We start from the raw sequence: 14,039 nt of genomic DNA, 5'->3' as shown, positions 1-14,039 counted from the left end.
CAAGTAAACATGTAGGAAGATTTGAGTCTGCATTGACCAATGAACAGTGGAAACTAGAAAAGTGCACTCAGGAGAGCACAGACCACACAGCCACTCTAGACAGCTCTTGGTATTTCAGCAGATCCACCACGGCACGTTTCACAAACATCCCAGAGGTTAATAAATAAACGTGCCCGGTCTATTTGTGTCGGAGCCATGGCAGCTTTCACAGAGCGGATCACGTTCTCCTGCTAACAGGCACTGTATGTGAAATATAGATACGATATCACCCCTTTTCCACAGTCATGGGCTTGGTTTGGTTTGGGCCGTCAGCCCAGTGCAGCAGCATTGCATTTCCATTACAACAGGGCTACCTGCTTGAAGACGAGTCTCTAACTGATGTTGAAAAGCAGCAGGTGTGAATGTACATACTAAATATTAGGCTGATTGGTCCAGTAGTTTGTGAGGTTAGCTGCAGACAGACAGATACACACGTGCACACAATCAAACACATGATCCCAAAACAAAGCTGCTGTCCACTTGAAGCTCTAGCTGTTGTATGGATGTGCATGTTGAAGTTGTAACACAGAATGAGACTCCAACAGACGACCAATGAGAAGGTCAAGTTTCTCTTACCGATGTTGTTTCTATCGCTGGGCCCCGCTACAGCTGGTTCCCCCTGCTCTCCTCTCCTGGCCTCCTTCCATCTCCCCGTCCTCCTCTCTCCTCCTGCCCCGCCCACCTCCTGGCCCTCTGGCGTGTGGCCGGCGTCAGGCACCGACTCGAAGGCGCTCTCCTCATCTTCATCTTCGTCCTGCGAGGAGAACACAGTGCTGCCGGAGAGCCTGTTGCTGTCCACCGAGGAGAGGCGTGTGTGGCTGCAGAAGCGGCTCCTCCCCTCGTAGCCGGAGTTGCTGTAGCATGACGTGCTGTAACAGGAAGTGCTGTAGCAGGAAGTGCTGTAGCAGGAGGTGTCGCAGAACTCGCACTCGTTGTCACCGGGATGTCTGTGGGTGCTCCCGCCGACTCTTCTCCCTCCTCCGTTACTGGAATCCCCCTCCTCGCTCTCCAGGCAGGACGGAGAGATCCTCCTGACCACTGTGTGTCCTCCTCCTCCTCCCTCTCCCTCCAGGAGCTGGTTCAGCTCAGAGAGGCGCTCAATGGAGAGGCTGCGGGGTAGGGAGCGACGGCAGCAGGGGCCTGGACACTCTGGGACCTGCAGGAACACATAGGCGTTTAGAAAGGCAATTAATAAAGTTTGTCATGGTCTGTATCATGAAACATGTTAGTTATCTTTGATAACTCATGGTGGTGCCTGTAGTAAATTTCATGACAACTACTTTTTCTTCAACTTAATGTACTTGTGATTATCTTGTAACTTGAGGACAGGTTTTGGCCTCTCTAATGACTGTGTGTACCTGAGAGGGGGACTGGGTTGTATCCTCCTCGTCCTCGTCCTCCTGCACGTCCTGATCTTTCGAGGATTTAAGCGTTGGTGAAGTGGAGTTGGTATCTTGTGTGGTGCTTGTGTTCTCTCCCTCCCCTGTCTCCTCCTCGTCCTCCTGGCTGGGAGCTCTGTGCTGGGCCGAGGGGAGGCCGTGGAGGAGGTGGTGGATCCGGATGTAGTGGGACCGAGGCGTCTCCGGTTCACCGCAGGCCGACGCGATCACCGTCTCCAGCTCTGACACGGGAAGGGAGCAGGGGCGGTTTTTGCGGCGCGAGGGAGCGTGGGAGTTGTAATTTGAGAAGATGGATGGGCAGGTGCAGGGGACGCAGTTTCTTTCCTCTCCCTGTGTCACCTCCTGTGGGGCCCCTTCAGCTGGTTCCACAGGGGCCTCCTGGGACGTGGTGTCTCCCTCTGTGGGGGCCTCCATGGTAGCAGCCCCACTGTTTACTGTTACTGCTACAGGATTGTCAGAGTCTGGCTTTGGCTGTGTTTCCTCCCCATCCTCCTTTTCTTCTGCTGTCTCCTCCTCAGCTGGTGGTGCAGACTCTGCTCTCTGTTCCCCCTCTCCTTCATCCTGCTGCCTCTCCTCTCCTCCCTCCTCTCCCACCTCTCCACTGCTCCCCTCCTGCTGCTCAGCCGAGGCCCCCTCCTCCTGCTCAACCTGTGGCTCCACAGACGGGGGCTCCTCCTTCACTGTGCTCTCCTCCTCCACAGTTTCTTGCTCCACCTCTGGTGTCACCTCAGCCTCCTCTGTCTCAGCAGGATGGACCTCCTCAGGTGTGGATGCTTCCGCTGTGGAGGCTGAGGGCACAGAGGTCTCAGGGTCAGGAGGGACATCCAGGGGGAGGTCAGGCATGTCAGGTCCCACACTTAGTGTGTCTTCATCAACATGGTTGTCGTTTGCGGCATTTCCCCCCTCAGGACAGGCTGACTCTATGACCAGGGAGATCTCCTCATCATCTAGGAAAAGAGCACAAAGAAACATGTCCACTGAAATTACTTTGCAGAGTTGGTGCTGTTAGATTGTGTCGTGTTTATCAGATTCTTTACAGCTGTGGCGTGCGTAAGATTGGGTTTTGTACACTGAGGTTTTTGGCGGGACCACAGCAGTAACAACTAAATGCTTCATCCACACACTCTTGTCACAGTGTATGAAAGCACAACGCTATCATCAGATGACTGACAACTTTGGTCACCTCATGTTCTGTAACCACTGTTATGTTAGCATAAAAGCATTGTGGAATTAGCAAGTTAGCTAACTAACTAGCCAGTCACCACATGAGTAAAATGTAAGAAGTTAATGCTTCATCCACCGCTCTTGTCACAGTGTACGAAAGCACAATGCTATCATCAGATGACTGACAACTTTGTTTCTGTAACCATCGTAATGTTAGCGTACAAGCATGGTGGAGTTAGCAAGCTAGCTAACTAGCCAGCTACAATTAAAATGGCAGTTTTGGAAGGAGAAAAGAGAGTATCACCTCATCAGTCTATTCAAGGAACACCCGTGTCTGTCTGACAACAACCCTAGAATTTATTAGTAACATTACTGAATATTATGTGCTACCATGCTGGAATGGGTGTCGCCTACCCTGGAAATCCAGAGTTCTCACTGGAGCACAATTTGAATTTGCTCAGCAAGTCACTCTGGCAATCAGCAATGATGCTCATTACCTATGCCCATGAAACTGAGCTGCACCAATCACATCGGTGTATCTGATATAGGCGGGCCAGAGGCGAGCTAAACAGATGACGACAGCGCTGCGACGACAAAGTCCGGAATCAGTCAGTAAACATTGCAAGATGGCTACGGATGAACACCAGTTGTTTGAAACAGCTTTGGCCGCTACAATGAACGAGTTAGACTTGGCTTTTTCTCTAAAAGAGGAACAGAAGACGGCGCTCAAATCTTTCCTTTGCCAGAAGGATGTTTTTGCTGTTTTGCCGACTGGATACGTCAAGAGTCTAATCTACCAGTTAGCGTGCAGTGATATTTACAAATGCATGCTTGGTGCCGAACCTCGAGTTGGGCCATTTGCATTACTCACAGCCAGACCCTAAATCTTTCCAGATTTGGGTCTGGATTTCCAGGCTAGGTGTCACCACCGTTATGGGGAGGAAGTGGAAATAAGACGTTAGAGCAGGTGCCATCACTTCAGTGACAACCTGTAACTAGAGGTTGACCAATTAATCAGTTTGGCTGATTAATCGGTGCTCACAAGACGTTTTACAAGTTATCGGCGGAGCTTGGCTCTGAAAGTGGCTGATGGCTGTGCAGCGTCCATCAGCCACGCAGGGACGTACATCCCCGACTAAAGCTGAAGAGGGGAGGTTGTGTTAAATGATACGTGAGTTCAGCTCCAGACAGAAAGCAGAAAAGGTGCATTCTTCTTAATTCTAACATGAATTTACATGATTTTTTTTTTGGGCTGGACCAAAGTACGTGACCTGGAGTTTCAAAATAAAATCTTTCTAGCGTTTCATAAATGATCCAGCCATACATAAGTTTTGACCTGATCTTATTAAAAGAGCACTCCACAAAGTCGACGCAGCAGAACTAAAAAGCTGCCTATTTTACACATTTTTCTTCCTCTTCCAACCCTGATGCCTACATTACCCACAATGCAACACAACCTCTGACCGTTTAGTTGATGATTCAAGTGTGTTATGCAGGTGGTGGCTGATGGAGCTTGGAGCCTTTGGCCTGCAGTAGAAATGAGCAGCAGGCGACAGAAGTCTGATAAGCTCACTTCTCTCTAACTCCACACCTCCAGACTGTTTTACTTTTCAAACTCGCAAGTCTTCACCTAACGCTGAGGACAGCGGATCACTTGAGGACATTTATCAGACTTCACACAGCTCCCTCTGGAGATACTAAAGGCTTTACACTATTGATCACATATGCAGAGGAACTCTTCAGAACCTGGAAACACACTTTGATGTCTTCCGCTTTAAAAATAGTGACACCAAAGGAGATTCTTTTTCCATATTTCATCTGCACTTCTTCCTCCTCTGCACGGCATTGTACGCAGCCTGGCAGGTGTCACGGAGACAAAAAACTAATCTGCATGACAAATTAATAAATCATGTGCATGAATTACAGATTTGTGCTCCTGAATTAATAATCACCTCACTAACTTAGCACTTAGGAGCGACAGACTGTTTAGATTATTGGACCATGGACAAAACGGCTCAGATTTATTCCAGTTTCATTTTGAAACTGGACAGAGGTGCTTGGCTTTGATGATTCTGCCTGTTAAAGGGACAGTTCACCCCAAAATCAATAATACATATCCTTCTTTTGCCTGTAGTGCTATTTATCAATCTAAATTGTTCTGTTGTGTGATGCCCAGTATTGGAGATGCCAAAAAAAATCAACGTTTTCTCTTCGTACAGCTCGAATGATGTCCTATAAATTTAACATAACATCCTAAATGTACACTTACACAAATGAAATAAAGTTACAGAGGTTCGGTTTAGGGAGGTAAAGTTACTGTGGTTACATTTGGACAAGAAACAGGGCGAGGTTGTACCTTAAAATTACTTCACACGGTTCTGTACACCAACTCAGAGTAAAGTCCCAGTGGAGAGTCCCTGTTTTTGTGACCCATCCACCAACCCAACCTGTATCAATGCGCAGAAGGAAGCATGCATCTACTAGGGAAGCGTGCAATTAGACGTCTCGCTAGTCGGCACCAGAAATATTAGTTGGTTAAACCAAGAAGTGTTTTAATAATGTACAAGGCTGCTTAACTGTCATGCAGTCACCCACCACTAGTGGGTGCTACAGAGCCGTAGTAGACTGGAGTTTTAAATTGGAAAGATGTCCTCTCACAAAACCAGCACGGTTTGGCAGTACTTTGATCTAGAAAATGAATTCAGCAGCAATGAATCTTTTTTTGAGATGTTATATTATTTGTTAACTTTAAGTGAGTTGTTGTCAGATAATGTGCACTGCACATTATGTGATGGCCAAATGAAGCCTCATGAAGCATTTTCTTTATTTTATGAGCCCACTAGATGGCGCTTTTTGTACAACAAAAGGATGAAAGCACACTGAATTGCCATTCTTTGAGCCTCTCTCTCAGAAAATAAAGAAAATGCTTCATGAGGCTTCATTTGGCCCTCACTAAACAGGGTTTACATTCATACCACACGGAGCAACATGTCTCATTTCAGCTGAAATTTAATTAAAATTTACATGTTGTTTTATTAACTTTAAAGTGAACTGCTATCATTTCTGTCCGATAATCTGCAAGGTTCAATGTGCCCCACATTTCAGAGGCAATTCATTTATTTTAGATGTTATTTTAGTGGTTAACATTTGACTGGGTTGCTGTCATGCTCACATTCATACCACACGGCACAGTGTCTCTAAAGTAGTGATGGCCAAATGAAGCCTCATGAAACATTTTCTCTATTTTCTGAGCCCACTAGATGGCGCTTTTTGTTCAACAAAAGGTTGAAAGCACACTGAATTGCTATTCTTTGAGCCTCTCTCTTTAAACCATGAGCGCCATCTAGTGGGCTCAGAAAATAAAGAAAATGCTTCATGAGGCTTCATTTGGCCATCACTACTCTAAAGCAGCAATTAAAGCTGCACTGTGGAGTTTTGCCCATTTGCGCCATCTGCCGTGTTTTTCTGAGTACTGCAACAATAACAGTCAGGGTGCGCCGTTCGATGACGTCGGCAATACGAGTGACGCTCCTGCACCGCAGAAGTAGGGAGAAAAAAAGGAAAAGAAGATGGATTCGTCAGATGAGGTAACTAATGGCAATGTTTTTTTTGTTTGTTTTTTTTCGTTTATCTTAGGCTGCATGAATGTGTATATTGACACTAGTTGATATGCTGTTAGTGGATGTCCACAGATGTATAACCTTGCAGCCTCAGTCTTGTATTTACCACCCAATAATTTTTGTTGTTTTATTTCCTATGAACAAATATACTGTAGTGACCCTGGGGCAGTGGTGAGTGTGGTATGAGTCAGCTGTCAGTCAGTGTGCGGGCTGGAGATTGGTGGAGCAGAGAGGGGGAGGGCTACCCCGCTGGGTACTGTAAGTGAGTATGTGTGTATGAAGTGTGTGTGCTAGGCTAGAAGAGTCAGAGTTTGGGACAGAGACTTTTACGTCTTACCCCCCTGGAGTGTTACCGAAGTTTTTTGAGTGCACAAATAAATGGGCCTTTTTCCCGAACGCTACTCTGGTCTCCTGCTCGTGAGTGATTCATTACAATACAGACAGCTTGCCGGCAGAGCGGTGCGCCCTTGCGCCGCGGTAGCACATACACAATGAATGGGTTCGTCGGCAGAGGTCTGTGCTTTGCGCGCTCTGAGTGAAACGGGCTTTACTCTGGTTTGATTTCTGCATTTGTCACTCTCTTGTTTTGCCTTTTTTCCTTCTTCTGAACGTCGCAGAGGTTGGGGAGGACCAGCGGGACCAGCTCCACAGGATTCTGAAGCTTTCCTGGGCCGTTTCTTTGGGTTTTCAGACATCTTTCAGTAGCTCCTCTGATAGCCTCATCGTCTCCGACATTTCCAACTGCGCATGCGCTCTTTGAACTCTATGTCAAATGCGTCATTTCCTGTGCAACAGCACGGGAATGTCGCTCCTGAGAGGCAATAGAGCTTCTAAGCAAACTAGAGACTGTTGTGTGGTGGAGATGCGTTCAATGATCATCCTAATAACTCGTTTGGCAGTGGCTGTAATGTAATGGACAGAATAATGGACTAAATATTTCAGAATTAAATGCACAGATAATCATATGTGTGTAAGAATCACCAGTTTTCTTCAAAGCTTTAAAGTTTAAAACATTTTCCTACAGAGAGAAAGTTGACCTGAGGGCTTAAAAGCCAAGGGAGGACAGCAGGATTGATCATGTATCTACTGCCAGGAGGCATTATGCCTTATATACCTGGGTGAATAGAAGAGGTCAGCTCAAAGCGAAATTGCAGCTGGCCGCAGACATGATCTGTTGGCAACCTGCGGCCCAGCGAATAACTCACCACCCGATCCCTGCGGAGAGAGAAGACAGAGACAGACAGAGGAAAAGAGGAGAGAGTGTGTCAAGTGAAAGTGCAGGCAGAGACAGGTAGACGAATGGGAAAACTGAAATACAGCGAAAGAAATCATCGCTAAAATCAGATGGTCACATGAGATTTAAACTGGCAACAAGCACCCACTGCCTTCATCTCATCCACTGTCTGTGTGGGCCAGTGTATGTGGGAAAGCTTCCACAGACTTGACTCATGCAGCACTGGAGTAATATTTGGACTGATGACGAACACAGTCCCACTTCACTCAACTTACCCAATGGCGTGTTTTTCCAGCAGCCTCTGGACAGGGACAGAGAGCTTCCCCAGGAAACGCTTGATGATCGGCCGACTCTTGGCAAACTTATCCTTCACCTCGATCTCCAGGACGTCCGTGGGGAGAGACACGAAGTTGAACCTCTGGAGAAACAGACAGATAAGAGATTGTCCCAAGGATTAGACCACTTGGTGCTACTGGATAAGGTTGATATTTCATATCTGTGTACGCACAACAGATAGAACATAGTATCTGTTTACCAGTACACAGGGCACATGCTAGCCTTTAATAGGGACAAGACCAAGAGGTTGTTAAATTCTTATTAGTTCAAAACATTTACTTTTAATATACAACTAATGTCAGCCTTACAAAACAACTTTTCAAGAGATTTCACTGTCTCAGAATAATCTCTAAAATTATGAGTTTTTCTTCAGTAGCACTCACATGATCTCAGTCGTTTGGTTATAAGATGTCATAAAACTCAGTCTCAGCTGTCTTGTCAGTCTTTTTCTCATCTTGATGTTCCAACAAAAACATGTTTAATATTATCTTAAGACTTTTGTCTTGGTTCCTGCAAATACTGAAGTCCCATGACCTGAATATTGTCAACAGCCAATAGCTGCGCTCTCTCCAGCACCAAACAGGAAGTAGCAAACCATGAAGAGGAGGCGCAAGAACGTGAGCAAGTCTCCGTTCTCTTGGACTACGGAAAGGGAGGGGAAACTGGTGGAGTTATGGAGTGAACAGGAGTCAGTGTTTAAATCCTGTGTGTCTGACCCAAGGACGAGTCTAGTGATGGCCAAATGAAGCCTCATGAAGCATTTTCTTCATCTTCTGAGCCCACTAGATGGCACTTTTTGTTCAATGAAAGGTTTAAAGCACACTGAATTGCCATTCTTTGAGCCTCTCTCTTAAACCATGAGCGCCATCTAGTGGGCTCAGAAAATAAAGAAAATGCTTCATGAGGCTTCATTTGGCCCTCTCTACCGACCAGCACTTATTTTAGTGAGAAATCTTAACTTTGGAAACAGTTCACCTCTCATTCTGACGGGCAACTGACCCACTGACACTGGTTGGGACGAAAAAATCCAAAATGTAAAGTTTTACACAAATAGTTTATTTTCATATTGATGCAGAATTGATTAGAATACTGTCGATGCCTTACATCTTGTGTTTCTGGAGTTATGTGTTTTTGCGGACACATAAAAATTTGAATTATTGTTAAACTGTCATATGTTCTTAAAGAGAGTTTGGCATGATATTTTCCACCAGGAGCAAGATGGGAAATTATCTTAAAATGAATCTAGTTGCAGTCTTGCAATTTGTGACTCAGCAGGATCCTCAGTCTTTGTTAAATCTAAGTGAGTGACCAAAACCTCACGTCATCTTTAGATGTCGGCCTGTGTCAGACCTTAGTCTTTTCAACATCTTCCAGTGTGCAATAGAGAATATGTTTTGTATGAAACATAATGCGGCCTGAATTATGTTTTTTGTTTTTACCATCATGACAAAAACTCTTTTACAACCAAGAGGAATGTACCGGGAAAACAATGAAAAACAAAACAATCTAATGTGTCTTCGTGTGTGTCGTGGTCAAGGTTAGAAAATGCTTGTAGTCTTGGGTGAATATTAAACCAGATTAAGAGCATGGCTACAGCCATGCTAGCAGCTCTGTGAGGCTGTCCTAAATGGTAATGTTAGCATGCTAACACCATCATAATGGCAATGCCAACATGCTGACTTTAAACGCAGCCTCAAAATATTTTGTTTTGCAGGTTTATTTACTAAAGAGCCCTTCACATGTCTCTTCTCACTCAGTTGACTGCTGACGGTCTCTTCCAGTTACACTGGATTAAAATATCTTTCCAGTTTTGCACCCGCTTAATTTAGAGCTTCATTTTTATTTCTCCGAGCCAATTAGAGATGTATGTGGTTTTAGTGTGGATGAATTAAATAATCCCCTCCCTTTTGGTCTCTCTCAGCGGGGGTCCGATCGCTGTCAAAGCCTCTTAAATGTGGCTTCAGAGCCTGGAACTCTAACTGACCGAATCCTCCGAAGCTTTTTCCACTCCTACCAAAATAAAATTCAGAGTGGGACACTGAGCGCAACTTAAAGCCCTTTGAGACATGCCTCTAAATTTCTGGCATTAAAATCCTTAATACTTAAATAAATATTAGGACAATTAATAGACTATTAGCAGCTTTAATCCAAAAATATTCACAGTGGAAATGCCCTTCAAAATTATACTGTATCATTAGTGAATATTATTTATGCCTCAACACAAAGATCCCTCTTTCCTTGTCACATTATCTTCAACACTTGCTGACCCTCTGTCGTAGAAACCAGTGATATGATCACATTATCCCACTTCACAGTGTGACAGGTTGAGCTCCTGTTCATTTATTTACCAAAAAAAAAGAGTAAAATCTGAAAAATTGATGTTCTTGAAAAAAAATCTAGGAAACTGACTGACCTGTAAATGAAAGCAACTATAACTTTAAGTCTTAAGTTGTGTTTTTTCTTTATATCCAATTGGTTAAATAAACATAAGATTTAGCTGTATATATCTAATTCTGTATAGTTGCTGCAACTAAAAAGTGACAAGTAAAATGAACTTGCAAAGTGTAAGTAAACCAAATAAGTCCAAATTAACTGAACAGTTGTCTTTGCTTAATTTAGGAAACTGATTGCTTTAGATAAACAAAGTAAATGATGATGACAAAAAATGATTAGTTAGCCGGTTTATTTTTTATTCAAAGGATGCACGTTATTGCATTTTTTGCCGATATACGATATGACGATTGGTAACAACTCATTTGACAGATAACCAATACCAATATTGTTAAATCCACTTTTTCCCCCACATAATTTTAGTGATCATCAAGTCTCTTCTGTCCTGGAATTAACATCATATTATACATGCATGCTCTTATCTAGTGATGGCCAAAAAAAGCCTCATGAAGCATTTTCTTTATTTTCTGAGCCCACTAGATGGCGCTCATGGTTTAAAGAGAGAGGTTACAAGAATGGCAATTCAGTGTGCTTTTAACTTTTTACTGAACAAAAAGCGCCATCTAGTGGGCTCAGAAAATAAAGAAAATGCTTCATGAGGCTTCATTTGGCCATCACTACTCTTATCATGACGGCCCACCAGCAGATGGAGACATGAAATACAATACTTTACAATGTATGTAATATTTAGTAATTGTTCAAAAAAAGAAAAAGCATGTTGGCCAATTCTGTGCCAATATTATCGTGCATCCTTATTTACTTTAAATAAAATGCCATTTAAAGGATTTTGATGTTTTCCACTCAAAACAAATCCACTTTTAAGCCTTACAAAATAATCTTTAAATAATCAGGCTGAATCTCTCGGACTTCAACTGGGCTCCATGGCAGTTTTATCCCAAACACCAATGTTCAATCAAGCTGTAAATAAAACTGTGATAAACAAAAGAGGGCGGTAGGTGTTAACATGGTGCTATATATCTGTATTCTGCTGGTCAGAGCTTGTGATGGCCAAATGAAGCCTAATGAAGCATTTTCTTCATCTTCTGAGCCCACTAGATGGCGCTTTTTGTACAACAAAAGGTTGAAAGCACACTGAATTGCCATTCTTTGAGCCTCTCTCTTTAAACCATGAGCACCATCTAGTGGGCTCAGAAAATAAAGAAAATGCTTCATGAGGCTTCATTTGGCCATCATTAGTCGCAGCTCGTCAGTAAGATTTGTATATTCTTAAACATGTTCACAAAACAGATGTTGCAAACATCCTTACTCACATAGATACAAAAATCTTTTCGTCATGACACAAAATACATATTTTACATAAATATTTATCTAAGGTGAGCAGGTTCTTACGTTCTAATGAGAGAACACATGCAGATACAGTATATATGTCTATATACATTGACTTTATCCAACGTGTCTTCAGCCACACAGAAGTATCTGAAACCTAATGGATGGTGTGTGTGTGTGAGAGCGTGTGTGTGTCAGCTGTGGTGGCAGCCACAGTAGATTTCAGCTGCTGTCCTCTGCTAACCTTGTAACTGAGCTGCACCTTAGGCAGCATTACAGTCAGTGACTTTATATGTATCATGTTGGCCCTCTGATCATGTTGTTAATGTGTGTTCTTGTACATCCTGTGATATTTAATTTATAATCCCAGAGCTGGAAGACAGATGAAAAAAGATACGAGGAAACATGAATGGCTGGGGCACGAAGAGAGAGTGTAATTAGGAAAGAAGCGCAGTGAAACTAAAGTGTGCATGTGGCTGCATGGAATGAAATGAAATGACATTGTGCTGCTAAGAAGACAGAAAAATGAGAAGGGGAGGGGAAGGAAGGCAGGGCTGGGGAAATCAGTGTGCAGGGCGATAAAGGAGGAGGATGAAAAGGAGTCGGAGTGAATAATTTACAAGATGAGCTCGAAGGGAGCAGACAGAGCAAAAGTGTGTGTTTGTGAGTGGAGGATGGGACAAACTCAATAAAGAGGCTGTGATCGTACAGCAGAGAGAGAGTGAGGGAGGAAGGAGAGGAAATGGACGGGAGGCTGAGTGTGTGCTGTTGCAGTAGCAGAGAACAATGTTAATCTCTAGGAAGAGGAGTGAAATGAAGCTGTAAAGGACCAGAGGATGGGAGGGTGTGCGAGGAGACAAAGGGATAGGACGAGTAGAGGAGAAGTAGGAGGAATAAGGAAAGTCATCATGCACTGTAGAAGCTGTCAGAGTCATTCTGAACAATGTGTGTGTGTGTGTGTGTGTGTGTCAGCCCTGCGGTCGTCTGGTGACCAGGGATGTGCCATATCCTCTCGTTCACGATTATACCTGTAGAATTTTTTTAATATGAAAAATTCATTTTGTGATATTGGCGATATTTGAACTTGCTGACATATTGACGTCATACTGTTACCCACGGCAACAACAAGCACGGCTGAAAGCAAAATAATTGCAGACTCCGCAGTGGTTCCAAAAAGAGGAGCAGCTTCAGTAGTGTGGAACAAACTGTAGCATCCTAAATGTTTTACTTCTCTTACCGCTCAGAGGGAACTCAGTCAGCGGCTCCTCTGGCAGCAGCACAGCGTCTCTCCCTCTCCTCTCTGACTGTGTCATTAACCTTTGGTGATGTAAACCTACGTGACGCTCGCAGCTTGACAAAAAACTACATATATGTCAATGTGTGATAGTTGTGGTATCATAACAGCCTGTCACAGGTTACAGTGTGACGATTAGAGGAGAAATGGCAGAGCATAAAGGTCCAGGTGGAAAAAGAAACAACTCAATCATTTAGGATTTTACTAAAAGAAGGAAATCACCTGTTGATTTATATATATAGATCCCAGGGGACATTTTTTATATTTGGGAGCTGTTTAAATGTGTAATTTGTGGTCGATTTTATTTAGCTGAACTATTATTATTGTAACAGAATCTGAATCTCACTCTGAGTTACTGTCGTTGTTCACAAACTAAAGAAATGAGAGATCATTTTAGTTCAGTTTTTAATGAATATTTGAAGCAAACTGTGAAACTATATCACTTATTTTGTTGCAATACTGTTTTCCTAAATTAATAAAAAAATATATATATATTTTTACTAATTTGTCATATTGTCAACAATATCATTATCCCAAAAATGCCCTGAAATATTGTGATATTATTTAAGGGCCATAACACCCACCCCTGCTGGTGACCTGTCCAGGGTGAACCCCGGACGGCCTTTCACCCAATGACAGCAGGGACAGGCTCCAGCCCCCCATCAATCCTGTAACAGGATAAGCAATTATGGAAATTAGTAGATCCCCTTCTGTTTTTGAAGCATCTGAAGGCATCCAGGCACACAATTGGTATTATTCTATTTCCTATCTTTACTTATTTGCCTTTATCAGTATGTGTGGTTGGTAGTGATGGCCAAATGAAGCCTCATGAAGCATTTTCTTTATTTTCTGAGCCCACTAGATGGCGCTCATGGTTTAAAGTGCGAGGCTCAAAGTATGGCAATTCAGTGTGCTTTCAACCTTTTGTTGAACAAAAAGGCGCCATCTAGTGGACTCATAAAATAAAGACAATGCTTCATGAGGTTTCATTTGGCCATCACTAGTGGTCGGCATGTTCTCACATGTACTGTAATGAACTAATAAGTTCTAAAGATATCTGAACTTTTGTTGTCTGATAAAGTGTGGGGAAAAAGTTGATTAAAAGAAAAAAAAATGGTTTGTCGTGGTGGCAAAGATGACACTAGTGGAAATACTGTTGCACCTAATCATTCATCAACTCAACTGACCAAAATGTTTTACATAGTTCCAAAGTC

The 14,039-nt window shown here is 43.4% G+C and overlaps 1 protein-coding gene across 4 annotated transcripts in view; it reads right to left on the bottom strand.

The window, feature by feature from the left end:
• hecw1a (HECT, C2 and WW domain containing E3 ubiquitin protein ligase 1a) overlaps positions 1–14,039 on the bottom strand; it is a 97,306-nt gene that overhangs the window by 42,210 nt on the left and 41,057 nt on the right. For all 4 annotated transcript variants that reach the window (XM_033638844.2, XM_033638846.2, XM_033638843.2 and 1 more), the window contains 4 exons: positions 7,733–7,875; positions 7,338–7,438; positions 1,398–2,386; positions 616–1,195 (listed from right to left, as the gene is read on the bottom strand). In XM_033638844.2, the coding sequence (XP_033494735.2) occupies positions 616–1,195; positions 1,398–2,386; positions 7,338–7,438; positions 7,733–7,875 (1,813 nt within the window). The remainder of the gene's footprint in view (positions 1–615; positions 1,196–1,397; positions 2,387–7,337; positions 7,439–7,732; positions 7,876–14,039) is intronic.

This window comes from Epinephelus lanceolatus, chromosome 20 (assembly GCF_041903045.1).
Source record: "Epinephelus lanceolatus isolate andai-2023 chromosome 20, ASM4190304v1, whole genome shotgun sequence".
NCBI classification, from domain to species: Eukaryota; Metazoa; Chordata; class Actinopteri; order Perciformes; family Serranidae; genus Epinephelus; species Epinephelus lanceolatus.
The sequence above is the reverse complement of the archived record's forward strand: the minus strand, read 5'-3'. Positions and strand labels throughout refer to the sequence as shown.